Consider the following 17,561-nt stretch of genomic DNA (forward strand, 5'->3'; position numbering starts at 1 on the left):
GTTTACTATTTTCAAGGAATTATTTCGTTACTTTTTAGTGTACTGTTTTTTTGAGAATATTTTGTTTTTGGTGTATTTTGTTTTGTTTTTGTATTTGTCAGCTACTCATATGCAGTTTTGTCCGAACAATATTTTAGATTGATGTAAAGTGTGTAGGCAACCTGAGAACTGAACAGTTCACAGTTTTGTTAGATTTATCTGTATGATCGGACTGCTCAGAAAAAACTGAGTGTGTGTAGGTGGCTTAAGATGGAGTAGCAGACAAAAGCTAGTTTTATCTATACTTCTATACTAATATTATAAAGAGAAAAGATTTGTATTTTTGAATTTTTGCATGTTTTGAAATAACTGAATAACTAATGGTCAGAAATAAAAAAAAATCAACATTAAAAAGCTACATTATTAGTGAGTAACATTAGCTATATTTTTTAAGTTTGAAGTTGTGTGCCACAGCTAGTTTTATTATATATTAGCCTTCCTCGCGAATTAAAAATACTCTGTAAGTAGTCTATGTGGTGCAAGAACTTGCTATGGCCATGTTTTGACATCTATGACAAAATTCTTCAGAATCTGTTAGCTGGATATTCTAATATCCAGCTAATTATGAGGAGGGATGAATCGCACGTTACAATGTTAGTTATAAGTGTGGAGGTACACCAGTAGAGGTAGACATAGAAAGAAATGGATGGATTGCATGTAAGGTGACATGATCAAGAGAGTGATAACTGAGATGACGTATGATAGAGTTATATGGAGGACAAAAACCTGTCGGGAGTACAATAAGGGCAAAGATGATCATGATGAAATAGCCAGCTAAACTTTCGCATTTACGATATTAAATAAAAATGATTATTTGGTAAAATTGTTTGTGAAAATTTAAATCGTTTTTCCAAATAACTGTTTAAAAATTTTTCCCTGTCTCTGTTAGACTACTAATTGTACATAATTCTCAATTCCAGGTTCAAAATCTAGATGAAACCGGTATGGATTTACTCCAGAAGATGTTGGTATATGACCCGATGCGTCGTATCTCAGCCAAGGATGCGCGCCGGCATCGCTACTTCCGCGACGTGGCGGTGCCTCCCGGATTAGCTCTGCATAAAGCTTATATACGCTGCTCAGATTATACTGATACCACACAAAGTGTATGAAGTGTCAATTTGTGCTATTTGTCTGAAAAGTGACTGCAAAGTGTAACGGTTAAATATCTTTGTGAATGAATAATGTTGAAGTATTCTTGAAGCGATGGAAATTTGGTAAGTTTATTTTAATATGTCAGAACTTTTTGTGGCCTAGTTTTGATGTTATATGGATCTTCACACAGATCCGAGGGTGGGGTAGATTTTTATCGAAAAATTGAGGTTTTTGTGATTGAAGCTTGGTTTAATTTCACTTTTTTATGCAAGATGTACCAAGTAACATTAAACCTTATTTTAATTGTATAAGGGCCTGTCCCACCAAATTGTAAACAGTCTGATAATAATACAACGCATAAAATATGTGATGGAATATTGGATTTACCTTAACTGACAGTGACATCATTTTTAAGCTATCTAAGCCTCTAACAGCCAGTGGTGGGACAAGGCCCTAAATATAATTTGATAACAAATTGCTTTGCTCTCCGCACTATTCTGTTAAACTGACTACTGGTTTGTTGTTTCTATGACTATGTTTTAAGAATGTTTTGTGAAAGTAACATTAGTACTATGGCATGTAGAAAACTTCACTTAATTTAGAATTTGACAGTTGTTTTAATAATTGCAGTCTCTGTTTTGTCAGTGAAAGAAAGAGATGGAAATATTTTGATGCCTCCTATGTAGAGCCAATACTGTAAGACACAATTTTAAGATTTACACCTAGTTTTGTTTACATTCACTTGGTGAATACTTGTTTCTGTACAAATTTAAAGAAGTGTAGATTATGGTTGTCTGTTGTAAGTTCATGTTTGATCGTAATTATTCATTTTAACTTTTTAAAATTTTGTTTTGTCAAAATTTTCCTATAAAAATTAGACTTTACATAGGAGATTAGATGTGTTAGTATGTTAGGAGTGAGGTTTTGCTACTTAAAAAACTCATATAAATCATAATTCAGGGATGTTATCCAATACAGGTCAATATTTAATCTGTTAGCTAGGAAATAAATTAGGTGCCTTAGTAGTAAACGGACGACTAATATTTCATAATTTCAAAACTAAATTCTGCATTTCAAACTAATTTGTATGTTACAAAAAACGTTAAGCCCCATTCGGACAGGCGATTTTAAAACGCGCGTTAAAAAAGCGTTGATGTAGAACAAATCCATTATAAGTATCTGTTTATGGCATTTTGACTACTGGGTGATTAAAACAAGAGTGATTTTAAAGTGATTGTATGAGCGAGAGCGTTAAAATAGCGCCCGTGTGAATGGATGCTAATTCTAATGATAATGTGTAATTCAATATATTATATGTCAAATTTTATGTAAAATATATTTTTGCATTTCCTAGTATGGTATGATAGCATATTTTACACATACAAAAATTGGTATATGCTCAATAGTTTCTTATGGCGATATTTAAATTGCCGATTAAATTATGGTATTTGTATAATTACGTATTTTTCTAAAATATATTATAACCAGTTTATTTAGGCAGTTGTAAATTTAAGCTTAACTTTGGGACTAGTTCGTCTTTACCCATCCTAAATTAATTAAGAAATAATACAAAAATTTGAAGCAATTTTGATTCATACATTCAAATCAGCATTTTTAAAATGAACGGACAAACGATAATTTTACATTCACAAACTATTGTATGTATTTATTTTATATGTGAAACATGTAATGTAATTAAGTGTTTTTAGAATGTATTTAATTATAGCAAATGTATGATTATTCCAACTACAGAAATAAAATTTGAACATTTAATTATTGTAGTAATGTGATTTTTCATTTAAATTTTTTTTCCATTGAACCCTAAATCTTTTTTTTTTTAATGAAAATATTAGTAGATTTTTGTTGGTTTACTAATAATTCCTTGATCATTCCAACTTAGCTCTAGGCTTGTGCTAGGATATGGTTCACGAAAATAGTCGAATGGCGGGGTTCGAACCCTCGACCTCAAAGTTCTGTAGTCTGTACCCCAAACCATTAGGCTATTGCCGCTTTATTTAAATATTAATTACATAATACCAACTACCTTTAGTGTATGGCCAAGGGTGCGGACATCACAAGCATATATTTGATGACAAGAATGGGACACTCATCGGTAGCTCAGATACAACTGCCCTACTGGGATGAAGTCATGATAGTAGAAAACAGTGTCCATACACTACACTAACTTATTTAATAATTATTGAAGTTTGATAGTAAAATGTTAATACTATAATTTGAAATAATCAATAACTCATCTATTATATGCAATAATTAAAAAAATAATAATAACTTTATTAATTTCCCCTTGGGAAGGGACTGGTGTCCAAACTAGGGTCGCGCGTTGTGTGATGGTTCACCAGGCCCCCGCCGTTATCATAAATTCATTATGATAACTTGTAATCAAAATTAATTAAATACTCAAACATGTAATTCGCAAATATTCTCTGTAACATTAAGTTATGTATGGAGGTACACCGGTAGAGGTAGTCCTAGAGGTTGATGGATTGTGTGAAAGGTGACATGATCAAGGGAATGATGACAGATGACGTATGTTAGATTTATTTGGACAAAAACCTGTTACGCCGACCCTATGGGTATAGAATAAGGATGATGACACTCTGTAACATTAATTTTTTTTTATTAATTTCGATTGAATCAATTTTAATGTAATTGCTAATTTTATTCATGTAATCCAAGTTATTTATATTTCTATTAAATAAAACGAATTTTTAATACTTTTAATACAATTTTATTGCTTCCCAGTCTCATAACTATACTATATATGTGACTCAAAGATTGTTTACAAAAGGTAATACTTTAACATCAGTTTTCACTACCGTTTTCTACTTTTGTGCAGTAAGACCCACATTGTACTTCTTACTAAAATTACTAAGGCGTCAGTAATACTATTAGGGCTCTAATAAATCTAAATATAGTGAAATATTCATGTGCAAGAACATAATTATGTTTATACTAAACAGTATTAGAAAAAACCAGTAAACTATGGTACATAGGTATAGATAAGTAAATATCTTACTAACAGTACTTAATTTCTACAAAAAAAACTGTTTATTCTTCAATCTTATTATGCAAAAGTACATTCATTACTACTACATAATACAAATACATAAAGGTAAATAAAAATTAACAAGGACTTTTAAGTAGAAAAAAAAACCTAAATATACATAACTTGGCAACTTTGCCTAAACTTAAATAAGAAAATGATAGATAACAAAATAATTAACTAAACAAAACAAACAACTTTGGTTCATTGCTTCGGACCAATTAATAAAAAAACCGACGGAATATACATTGCCAATATTATAATAAAAGAGAGTAGATAAAAAGAACCTGTAATAAATATGAATGTATAATAAAAATAACATTATCAGAATAATAACTATTTTACACTTCATCATTGCCTCCAGAACATCTGAAATTATACATCCACTTTGTGGGAACACCTGGCCAGACAAGTGTGTAACTACTCAGTAGTGTAATTATTCTCACTAGTGTAACTTGACTCAATTGTGTAACTACTCAATAGTGTAATTATTATCAATTGTGTAATTACTGAGTAGTGTACCCAGTCTCAATTGTGTAACTTGACACAATTTTGTAATCACTAGGTGGTGTAATTATTCCTATTCGTGTAACTACTGAGTAGTGTACCCAGTCTCAATTGTGTAACTATACCCTCTTGTGTAACTACTCAATAGTGTAACAAGTGTCAGTAGTGCAGCTAGTCTCAGTGGTGTATGGAGTATAGTGCGGGATGCGTGGGCGGCTGCTGCAGTATGATGCGGTGCGCGACGCCGCTTAGCTCCTGCTGGCTTAACCCTGATACTGCTACTGCAGGTTGGAGCTAGAATAAGACAGAATCTTAGTAATTTAGGTCTTACTTGTTCACATTTTTACATTTATACTATAAAAAGGTAATAATTTGGTTCATTAATGGCAGGTTTCCCAGCTACGTTAAACCATTAGTATTTTTGGTTTAAATTCATGAAAATTACTGAACTATGGCCTTAATTTTACTCTGTTGAAATATAAGTCAACCTAACACCAATGTATCGCTAGTTAATAAAAAAATAAGTAGAAACCCAGAACTATAAAGGTGTACATTTCATATAAGTTCCATTTTAATATTAGAAATGCACTAATTTGTCTTTTGGTTTTACACACTTGAGTTAACTTCTTAAGACATTCAAATATTGTCTCAATTAGGCAAAAAGTTCTCACCTGTAGTATATTAGGCAGCATAGTCTGACACGCAGAAGTAGCTACGTGCAGCTGCTGTTGCTGGACTTGCTGCACGCCCACAGCCTGCAGAACAGAACAGAAGAGATGAATATACTAATACTTATACAACTATCGGGTGGTTGAGATAACTTACATGTATTTGTATGGGCTGGTGCTGCGGATGGATCTGTATTGTCTGCACTTGCAACTGTTGCGGCTGTGGCTTGAAGAAAAGATAGCGTTAAACAAATATTAAATTAAAATTAAATAAAGAAATCAATAAATAACCTTTTCCTTGCCATCTTAAAGTTACAGCAAGAATTACAGAAGACATCTACATTTGTAACAATGATGCAAACGGAAGGAGCCACCCTCCTTCCTAAGATGTAAAAGGGAGAGTAGTTTGAGGTCACTATACATTACTAGTAAATTATTAATAGCAAATTATCAATAATTATGCGTAAATTAGTTTATTAATGAAAAGAAAAAAATCAATAAATTTGAACGGCAACTCAGATGAAACCATGAACAAAACATGAAATATTAAAACTAACTCAAAAAATAGTAATGAAAATGTTTTACTCTTTCGTGTATGTGTTTTAGTATACTATGTGCGTTTGGTGTGAGATTAAGGAATTAGACATTGAAGTCTAAGTAAGTTATTTTGTACAATTACCGTATTAACTTGTTGATGAGTTTGCTGCAATTGCAGCGATTGTACAGAAGATATCACCGGGTAGTGCTGCCCACCCTGAAATGCAATTGTGACTTTGATTATTCTAAAATTCTTAACCCGGGCTAAGCTACGGCGAAACGCTCATATTTTTGACCGACTTCCCAAAAGAAGGAGGAACTCAATTCGTCTGTATGTTTTTTTTTATATAGACTATTTTTTTACCCTTAATTCGATAGTATCCAGTGTGACGTACAACTAATTTAAAAAATTTAAAAAAATCTTTTTCTTTAATATCACATTAATTTTTCATATCCAAAAATATTTTTAGTAAAACAATCAGTTTTATTCCTACAAAAAGCTCCGTCGAATTAAAGGTTGTGAGCTATTTTTTTTTTCAGGTTTTACCTGCACTCCTGTGACGTGCAGAGGTAGCGCGAGCTGCGGCATGCCGCCCACCTGCACCACCTGCTGCTGCGGCAGCTGCTGCGGTTGCAACTGAGGTTGCTGCAGCTGCTGCGATTGCTGCAACTGTTGTGATTGCAGCTGGCTTTGCGCTTGACGTTGATGATGTTGTTGTTGTTGTTGCTGGTGCTGTTGTTGTTGCTGCTGTTGTTGTTGTTGCTGTTGCTGCTGCTGCTGCTGCTGCTGTTGTTGCTGTTGTTGCTGTTGCTGTTGCTGTTGCTGCTGCTGTTGTTGTTGTTGTTGTTGTTGTTGTTCTTGATGCTGTTGTCGTTGTTGCTGTAGTCGTTGTTGTTGCTCTTCTAGTAGTTGTTGTTGTTGATGATGATGTTCCTAAAAAATAATTTAAAGTAAAATATATTTTTGTTACATCAATTATTAACCGGAAAATTAAAATTATATATTACCGTCATATGTGAGAGCATGTGTTTCTTTAAACTGTGCAGATACATGTAAGTTTTCACACAGAGGCCGCATTTGAATTTCTTCTGTGTAGGACCAATAATATTCTGAACAGGCTGTTCTTGTGGTTGTGATTGTTGTGTTTGTTGTTGTTGTTGTTGTGATTGTTGTTGTTGCAATTGTTGTATTTGTTGTGGTTGTTGAACGTCCGATTTTTCTTCAGTAATAGTTATCACATGAGGTGTCTCCTTTCCACTTTCTTCTTTATCAGATTCTGGTGTATTATTTTCTGTGGGCTCACTGTCTTGTTTACCCATGTGTGATTTTAAATGTTTCTTGTAAGCACTCGATTCTATGTAACCTGTGGAAATATTTTTTTCATTTAATTATAGGTTGTGATTAAATAGCTATAAAACCTTTTTATAATAGATATTAATTTTTAACTGTAGGTTGTAGCTAACAAAAAAGAAATTTACTAAGCAGTTTTGTATGAATTAACCATTAGGGGTAAGAGAAAAGGAAACACCAAAACTTTTAATTACTCACATCATTACTTGCGAGAAAAACCATCATAATATAAATTCAGCCACTACCAAAACAATAAATATTTGTTTAATCTGTAATAACTTACTCTTGCCACACGGCAGACATTGGTATTTCTTCTCTCCAGTGTGGTGTCTCCTGTGCACGGCTAAATATGAGGCGGAGCTGAACCTCTGGGAGCACACTTCACATCCGAAGAGCTTCTCTCCAGTATGCTTACTGGAATGTATGCGAAGCTCTGTGCGGGATGTGCAACCTTTGTAGCACACGGGACATATAAACCTGGAAGTTGTCTCTTTCTTACACATTGTTTCGTGTATTTTCTCTTACTGTAATGCCTTTAAGAGTAATAGTTATGGTTTAGTTAAATATGACTATGAGAGTTTTAGTTCTTTGACGTGATTTGTGTAATTTTACCTAATATACTAATTAACTGTTTTTATCATACTAATATTATAAATTTGTAATAGGGATGGATGGATGTTTTGTACGTATCTCGATAACAGATTTTAATGAAATTTGGAATAGATGGGCATCTGGAAGAAAATAGGCTACTTAACAAGTTTTGTTTTTTTTTAATTCAGCGCAGATAAGTCCCGGGCAACAGCTTTTAAACAATCACAATACCACAGTTAACTTTGTGTGTAATTTTTTTATTAGCTCTAAATATTTCAATAGTGTATTTACACAGATATAAATTGAACCGTGTGTGTATAAGTTGCAAGTGTGTAAAGTGTACAGTGTAGTGTGTACTGACTTCTTGGTGCCGGTGTGGGTGACCATGTGGTTGTTGCGCGCGGAGGAGGTGGTGAAGCGCGCGGGGCACACCTTGCAGCTGTACGGCTTCTCGCCGGTGTGCGTGCGCCGGTGGTAGATGAGAGCAGACTGCTGTGCGAACTTGCGCTCGCAGTACTGGCACTCGTACGGCCTTTCGCCTTTATTGCAACGTGATAAGGACGATTTTACTACCACATTTTGGAACAAAGCACTATTTGAGTTGATCAGGGTTTAAATTTGTAATCTACAGATCCTGGGTTCGAATCCCAGTAGTACCTTTCTCACCATGCTAGCCACATTTTAATTATAAATTGCAATAAAAATAGATGTAGTTGCTTAAAGAGTTATTGTTTTTCTTTTTTTTCTGACAATTTTATAAGTAAAATGGAATTTTAACGTTTTCCATTGTTCTTTTTATTTAGGCAGTAAATGTTTTATTACTAACTTAACACATAGGAACTTAGAGCAAGAGCCAAGTAATTTAATTTAATTAGTGCAAAATTATTAAGCACTGATTATTTGATCTTACCTGTATGTACTCTCATGTGTGCAGTAAGTTTGGAGACTTCATAGAATCCTTTATTGCAGACGACGCAGATGTGATTCCTGATGCCGCGGTGTTTCTTCATATGCTGGCACAGCGTGGAATGACGCCGGAATGTCTTGCTGCATTCTGTACATTTTAATGGTTTCTCACCTGTATGTAGCCTAAAGTGCACCTAAAATTATATACTTCGAATGAGGAATTTATTTAAAATAATATCTTACATGTGAAAGATTAGATGGATGGATGTTTGTTAGAGTTTGTAACCTAAATGGCTAAACGGATCTCGATGAAATGTATCATAAACGTAGAGGGTGGTCTGGAATAACACATACTCACTTTTGTTTATATTTTTAATTCCACGCGTTAGGAGTCGCGGGCGTAAGCCAGTTACCGATAAATTAAAAAAATAGATGGATGAATGGTTTGATAGTTAAGTTTGGCATTTTAAAAAAAATGACATCTGACAGATCTGTCAAAATGCTATAAATCATTTGACTTTTCGTGTATATTTATTGTGAAATAATAAAAATGGGTTTCGATTATTACGGTATATTAGGCGTGAAGCGATCTTGCAAGCAGCACGAAATAAAAGCCGCGTATCGACGTTTAGCTCTCAAATATAATCCAGAAAGATACTGCGATGACGAAAACATGAAAAAAATATTCGCTTTAATAGCCGAAGCTTATGATGTTTTAGTAAATCATAAGAGACGAGCCATTTACGATCAATATGGCGAAGAAGGTTTAAAGAGAGGAGTCCCCGGTCCGACTGATTACATACATCCTTATTCCTACCACGGCGACCCTCTAAGAACCTTCCACGAATTCTTCGGTACTTCCAACCCTTACGCCGATCTCCTAGATTACTACGAGAAACCACTACCTATATTCGAGTCACCCCTTGGTAGGGGATACAAGGAAAAAGATCCTACAATAATCCGACCTCTCTCTCTATCACTTGAAGAAATATACAAAGGTGGTTTAAAGAAGATGAAAATTCAACGCCTGGTGTTCACAAACGAAACATGTTCTGAACTGAAATTGAAAGAAAAAGTCCTTTCTATACCAATCAGACCTGGTATGTATCCTCATACTGAGATTAAATTTAAAGAAGAAGGCGATCAAGGACCTACTAGGATACCAGCAGATGTGATATTCCTCACAGAAGATCGTCCACACGAGACGTACATACGATCAGGGTTGAGTGATTTATTGACAGTTCGAACTATATCATTGAAGGAGGCTTTATGCGGGATTACATTTACGTTACTGACGTTGGATTCACGGGTTTTACGTATTAAAATAACGGATGTCATCACTCCGACGTTTGAAAAGATTATAGAAGACGAAGGTCTACCTCTACCCGCTTGTCCGACCAGAGCCAGAGGTAACTTAATAATACGTTTTAAAATCACGTATCCTGATTATCTATCGAAGAGAAGTAAAAAGGCGTTTGAAGAAGCTTTCAAAATTAAAGAGGAAGATGATGGGAAATTCGAGAAAATGGAATGTGGTGACTTTAATGCTAACATGGCGTAAATATCTGATTCATTTTGATTTGTGTTCTGTTTATTCATGATATTAGATGTTGTTTACATTATTTCATTATTTATTCGGATTTTATAAATAAAAAATGAGCAAATTTAAATAATAATACTAAAAAGAAGAATGCGACTTCAAAGACCACGATCTTAGAATCACTAGAAAAATAAATATTACACCAGATGCCCAAATGTTTTTCCGAGAGTCATTTAGATGGATGGATGTTTGTTAGAGTTTGTAAGCCTAAACGGCTGAACGGATTTCGATGGTTTGGTACAGATGTAAAGTATAGTCTGAAAGAACACATAGGCTACTCACTTTTGTTTTTTTTTAATTACACGCGGAGAGAGTCGCGGGTGAAAGCTAGTTATAAATAATACTATTTAAACAAATATCTATTTTACTAACTATGCACATTTTTGGTTATATAATTATTATTTTTATATCGAATATTTTTATTTAAAAATGTAAAAAACTCACCTTTAAATCAGTTGGATTATAGAAGCTTTTAGAGCAAATGGTGCAAATATATGGTCTTTCTCCTCTGTGTCGAGCCAAATGCGACCTTAATGCGTAGCCGCTAAAGAAGCGTTTCTCACAGATAGTGCATTGGTGCATTTTCTGTTCGAAGTGAGTCTGTCTGTGGCGATAGAGGATCGTTTTACTCTGGAATGTTCTTTGACAGACGGAACATGTCGGTTGTTTTTGAGGACGCTGTTCGTGCGTTCGCATATGCATGCGTAGCATACCTGGACCCTGGAATAATGGAACATATTGGATATTTTAATCCTTAAATAAATGATGTTTTCTTTTTAAACACCTTGAATTGAAACGGGTAGTAAATTGAACATAGATCAAGGGTAAAATAAAGAATTTTTTTTTAAATAGTCTATTGGGATGGGAAGATTGATGTAAATGCATGAATATTTTTTGAACGTCGCTCAATGGTTAATTTTACTAATAAAAATTTGGACTGATGGATGTTTGTTAAGAGTTTGAACCAAAACAGCACAACAGATCGCGATGAAATTTGGCATAGATGTAGAGCAAAGTCTGGAAGAACACATAGGCTATATACTATTGTTTTTTTAATTCAACTAGTAAAGGTATAAACTCCCATTTTGGTATAAATTCGCCTCAAAATACTACAGGAGACTATCCTATAAGTACGTAAAGTTGCCCTTTACTACACATTTAGACACTAATTACTCGGCGTAAGACAGTCTTGATGTAGTACATTATGAAACCGCACCTTAAAAGTCTTCTTACAGACGGGACACATCGGCGGCTTCTTACAATTTGCCTTTATCCAATTAGTATGGGATCTCATATGCATCTTCAGCCACCTGCCGTGTTTGAACTCTTTATGGCAGAGGTTGCAGACATGGCGGCCGGGGGAGACTGATGACGTCACTTGGAACACCACCATTTGCATGTAGTTCTCATCCATGTTAAGAGCTTCGTCATCTTTAACTGGTGCTTGTATGGTTTGTTCCTATTCAATGGAAATTTGATTGTTGATATAAAATGGACTTGGCTCCGTTCTAATTATTAATAGTTGTAGTTTTCACTGCCAGAATATATAACGATAGCTTTGTCTACGACCACACAGAATACAGGCGTGAAGTGGGATCAATTCCGCGTATAGTCTGATGAGTGTGGCCCTGAAAGCCCAACTTTAGTCCCTTATCTTCCCACTCTTTTTCTTATAAGAAATGGAACGGAAGGGAACGTGGATTTGACGGTGCAGGAGACGAATAGGAAGAGAAATATCCTTTTTATGTCCGTCTCCTACTCCGTCGATGATCTCTAAAATTTCTTTACAGGTTTATGCAGGTTGCACCACGATTGTAATTTTTTAATGGCAAAACATTCAATACACAATTTAAGACATTTTATAAATAAAAACTAAACACAAAAAAAAATCAAAATATATTAATGAAATAAAAAAAAATCTTGGCCAAAAGGAGAAGGCTCAGCTGATGCGGTCTCCAGTTTGTCACTAGTTTTCAGTTAATGTTCTACCAATAATCATTATGTTTCCTACCTTATTGATTTCAAAGTTAGTCTTCTCTGCATTCTCCGGTTTATCTGTTTGTACTTGTTCTGTAGTGAAGAATTCATCCAGCACCTGAGTGCTGTTAGCCATTGGCACTTCAATGTACTGGATGAAAGGTTGCTCTGAGCAACTTAAATCGATTTGAGCATCCTGGAAACAAAGGATATTTGATTAGTTTCAGACATAAATAATAGTCGGTGTAAACGCCGTGGCATATGTAAGATGCCGCAGCGTTAAATAATGCCACGCGGAATAAGTTGTGCGCGGAATAAAATTATACAAGCAAAAAAGTAAAGCCCGCGGGTGCATGTCAACCGCGCGAGGGCGAGAAGAAAATATCTTTCTTTAGTAACAATTTCATACCTCCAACTCGCTCATACGAACCATTTTTAAGCTGCCAGTGGCCGAGTAATAAGAGATTTACTTTACCCGCCTAAATGTCTAAATTAAAATATGCTTACATTTTTCTTAAGAATCTCGTCAGCTTCCCACTTCAGCTGATTCCGTATTGTGACGTCATTTCTCTCCACCATCTCCTTGAAGGCATGGCATCTCGATACCTGGTGCACGCACTGGAGACACAGCTGTGAGGGTAAACCATCGCCAATCGCCACCTGGAAAACAAGAAAAACTATACAATGTTGACAAAACAGTTTATTATTATAGGTGCAGACTACATCTACTATTAACCTATAAAATATAATACTTTTGTATAATAAAATTATAGATTTAAAACTTATCATTACTTTTAAAACCAATAAAAATATTACTTATTTCTTCTTGGTCAAATTTGTATACGTTTGAGTAAAAATGTTCTATAGTTAACTATTAAGTCGTTAAATCTACAATTCAACATGAATTAAAAAAAAATCTGTTTATCAAGATTGTTTTAAATAATTTAGAGCGTCTAAAAAAAATGCGCGCGAAAAAAAGGTACTGTCACGTAAAAACAAAAACTTGATTTTATGAAAAATGACTGCAGCACATATAAGTATGTGAAATATGTTATAAAAAAAATAACAATTAAAATTTATTTCGTAGCTTTTACATAAAAATAATAAAACATTAACTTGAAGGTATTCACTTTTTGATACGAAATAATTTTAAGAGAAAAGGACAGCCACACATTTCTCAATTAAATTCCGAGAATACGCAACATCCCCAGAATCCTAAAATTGGTCTGCAATCCGATGACTTTTAAACAAAGATGGTGCGATAGGAATACCTCCGTCGTTTATAAACGGGATACGGTTTATAACGAGTGCGACAAAGACAGCATATTTTTCAAAAATATCAAAATGATGTGTCATCTCACCTGCAAGTTGGATATCCCCATCAACATTGTTGCAGTAAGTTGTTCGAATAAAGGTCTCATGTCCTTTTTAATTTGCAAACAAGCTCTACACACTTTTTCTAGGTTCAAAAGATTAGGTTTATTGACAGCAGCCATTTTGAGGTGCAGCTATCGACTTGTATTCGTCCTTGTTATACAATTTTAATTTTTTAACACTCACAAATTAGGTTTGTAACAAAATTTACGCTAAATCAATAACAAACACAAAAAACAACTATTATTACTCATTAATTACTTTTCCACTAAATGCAAAATATATAACAACGCAAATATGTCACGGAGCTCACGAACGTATAGTAGACGACGTAAATGAGGGAGACAGTCGTATTCACTACAAGTACATGGTTATTGGGTAATGGAGGTGGGGGAAAGAAACATGCGCTTTCTTCAAACAATTACAAAATTTTAATCACAGAACACATTTTTTCATATTAATGTTTCACATAGTTTAAACAAATTGAATATTTTTTAAATAATAACTAAAAAAATAAAGATTCGTTAAGTGGTACAATTTGGAGTAATGGTTTAGGCAAAAGATATATTTTTCTCCCTCCTTTAAACAGAATTCCATACGGGTAAAAGAGATAGATATAGATAGAGATAGATATAGACATTTTTCTTTGTTCTGGTTTCATATGTATAAATTGTGTCATGTTCTAAATCTATCCACGCAATCGATAACCTTTCTTTACTTACGAATTGAATAAAAAAAAGTCTATAAATCAGTTGACACGAGGTGATTATAGGCCTAATTTCAACATAAAGCGTTAATTAAAAAACAAAAATATATTCTTAGACATAGGAGTATAATTTTCATAAAATGTAGAAGTATAAAATCTCTGTCTCTTTCTTACTTTACAATCTTCTTTCGAGATGATAAGGATAGGTAACCTTTCAGTTTAATTTAATTTACTAATTTTGTGCTATAAAAATTAATTCTTTGTTTGTAAAATGTAAAAACCGTAAAAATATTTTTAAATTACGTAAGGACACCTATGATATAAACGAAATAATTTAAAATAACATAATAAACATCACACCCATAGATCACTGACTCACAGATCCGACAAAAATAATTTTTCTGCACGATGACACATAGCATTATCTGTTTCACGGACGATCAAATAATCGAACTGCTGACCATGAACAATCGTTTTTATTCTTGTCATCTAGTAGTTCTCGTTGTCATTTTCTTTTTATGAAAAACCTAAAAATTTTCTTTTTAAATAAAATATTCTAATTTACGATACTGGAAGATGAATTAAGGCATTGCGATAGAATAAATATTAAAAAAACTAATTAAAGGCATCGACGTTAAACGACGGTAAATATTAAATCACAAATATTGCTTTATGTTATTGATTTTATATTGCGAGAAATTCATTGGGTGTGGTTTCAGGTGCATCGTTTTCGACATGCCCGAACATTTGGAACTTCAACAATTGGTTGACATATCAGCTGGCAGCGGAGACGAAACCGTTCCGAATCTTCTGGAGAACAAACGTCCACTACTGAAGAGGTGCCCTTACCTTGGATTACTGCTCGCGACACTTTCGTCGTTATTCTTCTCATTATGCTCCGTTATAGTCAAAAGCCTGGTACACATAGATCCCTTACAACTTGCCATGTTCCGCTTCATTGGGGTCTTGTTACCTACAATTCCGATAGTTATTTACACGGAACAACCAATTTTTCCTAAGGGTAAACGTTTGTTACTTGCTTTACGTTCTTTTGTGGGTACAGTTGGCTTGATGTTAAGTTTCTATGCATTCCGACATATGCCACTTGCTGATGCATCAGTCATTGTATTTTCAGTCCCAGTTTTTGTGGCATTATTTGCTCGGGTATTCTTAAAAGAGCCATGCGGTATGTGGAATACTATATCTATAATATTAACACTTATCGGAGTGATACTGATAACCCAGCCACCATTGTTATTTGGCGGTGAAAAACCGCAGCATTATAGTAGTCTATTTGGTGCTGTGGCAGCGTTTAGTTCCACAATATTTGGCGCTAATGCTTATATTCTTTTGCGGGTACTTAAAGGATTGCACTTCTCTGTGATAATGACTAATTTTGGTGGCTATGCTATTTTGCAAACATTTTTTTATTCTGTTGCCTTTGGAATTTTGTGTATGCCAAATTGTGGTACGGAAAGATTTCTTGTTGTTTGCCTTGCTCTATTCAGTTATTTGGGACAAGTTTTACTTACAATGTCATTACAAATGGAACAAGCTGGCCCTGTAGCTATTGCCCGTTCTGCAGATATAGTATTTGCATTCTTCTGGCAGATAATGTTCTATAATGAGATTCCTAGTAGATATTCAGTTCTTGGGGCTTTTTTAGTATTAAGTTCAGTTATGTTAGTAGGTCTGCGAAAATGGGCTCTTGGGTTACCTGAAGATTCCGAACTGAGAAAAAAGCTGGGTATTTTAGCACAATAAAGATTTAATTTCACATCAAAAAACATTAGGGTATAAAATACCCTTTATTTATAAGAATTATTTAGATTATAATAATTGTATAACTGAATACAAGTCTAGTCATCAAATATATCATTTCTAGTCATTTTCCAAATAGTTTTAGTACATAACATTGAGATATAGATTAATTTCAGTTGTTACTCTCTTATAAATGTTTGTATTCATTAAGGTATATAAAACAACATAATATACTCACAATTTTATTTAGTGTATATAAATGTAACAGATACAATAACTATTATAGTACTTTGTAATTATACTTTCACCCTAAAAGACTGCTAATTAAGTCCACTCCTGACATTGTGTTGTGCTTTTTGCCTTTATCTCTTGCACATCTTGTTCCTTGTGGCTTTAATTCTTATTATATTATTTTTTAATCTACAAATTATTGTCAGTATTCTAAAGCTTATTCCTATTGAAACCAAATTACTGAAATGTAAAGTTATAATTTTTTTAGTTGACTATTTAAATAAGAGTAAGACAAGTATGTGATTGGAATTATATTATTACATGAAAGGTTATGTCATATTTGAAGCAAAAGTAGCAGCTACTATCTAGTCCCTTAGTGTATAAGAGTCCCAACTGTTTGTTATACTTTAAAGATATTTTTTGTTGTATAATTTATTTGACTTTTATAATTTTGTATACAAGTTTGAATTTAGAATTAAGTATTTAATATCAATTACATAATTTATAAATTTGAATAATTATGCCGGATTCACATGTGTGCACAAAATATGCACAAAACTTGATGTTTGCTTGTGACTTTTATAAGGCATGTAGGTTTTTTATAACTTTCACATATCATTATTTTTACTTTTTAAAAACACATTAGAATCTTTTATAATGTGTGTGTCCATTTTTATACTTATTTTTATGTTTTTTTTTTTAAATCTAATGTTAATTTGAAGGGTTATATACAGACATCTTTATCCTAGAAACATAGGTTATGTTTTACTTTTTTGTCTAATGATGTAAGGCTTGTAGTGTATATTTAATGATTATTCATCTAGTCGTTGTAGTATTTTCAGATGATATACTGATATTTACTAGATTTTAAACATAGAATTGTTTGCTTATTTATTTAACAGAAGGAGGTATATTTAATTCAATTATACATTTGGTATCAGTGAAAACTCATGTTGTTTTTCTGTATTAGGTAAGCTATTGTAGCTTTGAAATTCATAATACATAAAATTGTTAGCTGACATACATATTAGATACCGCTGTTCTGTTTGTATACTGTGTACATAACATGTATGTAAAATATAAAACTTAATGGATTGTGATATTTTACTTTTAGTGTTATCAATATCTAAGTATACTGCTTATTAAAATAAAAA

At 33.4% G+C, this 17,561-nt stretch overlaps 4 protein-coding genes across 5 annotated transcripts in view; 3 read left to right on the forward strand and 1 right to left on the reverse strand.

Annotated features, from left to right (window-relative positions):
* Positions 1-2,915, forward strand: part of LOC106109348 (cyclin-dependent kinase 1) — a 7,621-nt gene extending 4,706 nt beyond the window's left edge. The window contains exon 7 of the mRNA XM_013290815.1: positions 960-2,915. Coding sequence (XP_013146269.1) covers positions 960-1,151 — 192 coding nt within the window. The 3' untranslated portion in view covers positions 1,152-2,915. The remainder of the gene's footprint in view (positions 1-959) is intronic.
* A 947-nt stretch (positions 2,916-3,862) lies between these two features.
* On the reverse strand, positions 3,863-14,099 carry LOC106108786 (zinc finger protein 431-like). 2 transcript variants are annotated; one of them, XM_013290068.1, is made up of 14 exons: positions 13,697-14,099; positions 12,843-12,995; positions 12,370-12,531; positions 11,575-11,817; positions 10,803-11,078; positions 8,763-8,952; positions 8,214-8,391; positions 7,545-7,738; positions 6,919-7,274; positions 6,458-6,844; positions 6,053-6,127; positions 5,531-5,593; positions 5,377-5,460; positions 3,863-4,999 (listed from the first exon to the last, which is right to left on the reverse strand). In XM_013290068.1, the coding sequence occupies exons 1-14, from the start codon at positions 13,829-13,831 to the stop codon at positions 4,883-4,885; spliced, it is 2,613 nt and encodes an 870-aa protein (XP_013145522.1). In that variant the 5' UTR covers positions 13,832-14,099; the 3' UTR covers positions 3,863-4,882. The 2 variants fall into 2 exon arrangements, with proteins under 2 accessions (XP_013145522.1, XP_013145513.1); XM_013290059.1 differs by having other exon boundaries at positions 5,531-5,599; positions 13,697-14,098.
* Positions 9,238-10,380, forward strand: LOC106108801 (dnaJ homolog subfamily B member 13-like). The gene has a single exon (XM_013290078.1). The coding sequence runs from the start codon at positions 9,309-9,311 to the stop codon at positions 10,317-10,319; it is 1,011 nt and encodes a 336-aa protein (XP_013145532.1). The 5' UTR covers positions 9,238-9,308; the 3' UTR covers positions 10,320-10,380.
* Positions 14,100-14,892: 793 nt separating the features above from the next.
* On the forward strand, positions 14,893-17,540 carry LOC106106331 (solute carrier family 35 member G1). Its single transcript, XM_013286908.1, has 2 exons — positions 14,893-15,059; positions 15,135-17,540. The coding sequence occupies exon 2, from the start codon at positions 15,151-15,153 to the stop codon at positions 16,177-16,179; it is 1,029 nt and encodes a 342-aa protein (XP_013142362.1). The 5' UTR covers positions 14,893-15,059; positions 15,135-15,150; the 3' UTR covers positions 16,180-17,540.
* Positions 17,541-17,561: the final 21 nt, after the last annotated feature.

The sequence above is a fragment of the Papilio polytes genome, unplaced genomic scaffold (genome assembly GCF_000836215.1).
Source record: "Papilio polytes unplaced genomic scaffold, Ppol_1.0 DF824269.1, whole genome shotgun sequence".
NCBI classification, from domain to species: domain Eukaryota; kingdom Metazoa; phylum Arthropoda; class Insecta; order Lepidoptera; family Papilionidae; genus Papilio; species Papilio polytes.

Excerpts from the sequence above, each read along its gene's own strand:
- LOC106108801 (XM_013290078.1), top strand. The coding sequence starts at position 9,309 with ATGGGTTTCGATTATTACGGTATATTAGGCGTGAAGCGATCTTGCAAG.
- LOC106108786 (XM_013290059.1), bottom strand. The coding sequence starts at position 13,831 with ATGGCTGCTGTCAATAAACCTAATCTTTTGAACCTAGAAAAAGTGTGT. Across the intron at positions 11,079-11,574 it reads TCTGTAAGAAGACTTTTAAG|GGTCCAGGTATGCTACGCAT; the intron begins GTGCGGTTTCAT and ends CCATTATTCCAG. Across the intron at positions 7,739-8,213 it reads ACCCACACCGGCACCAAGAA|GTTTATATGTCCCGTGTGCT; the intron begins GTCAGTACACAC and ends GACAACTTCCAG.
- LOC106106331 (XM_013286908.1), top strand. The coding sequence starts at position 15,151 with ATGCCCGAACATTTGGAACTTCAACAATTGGTTGACATATCAGCTGGC.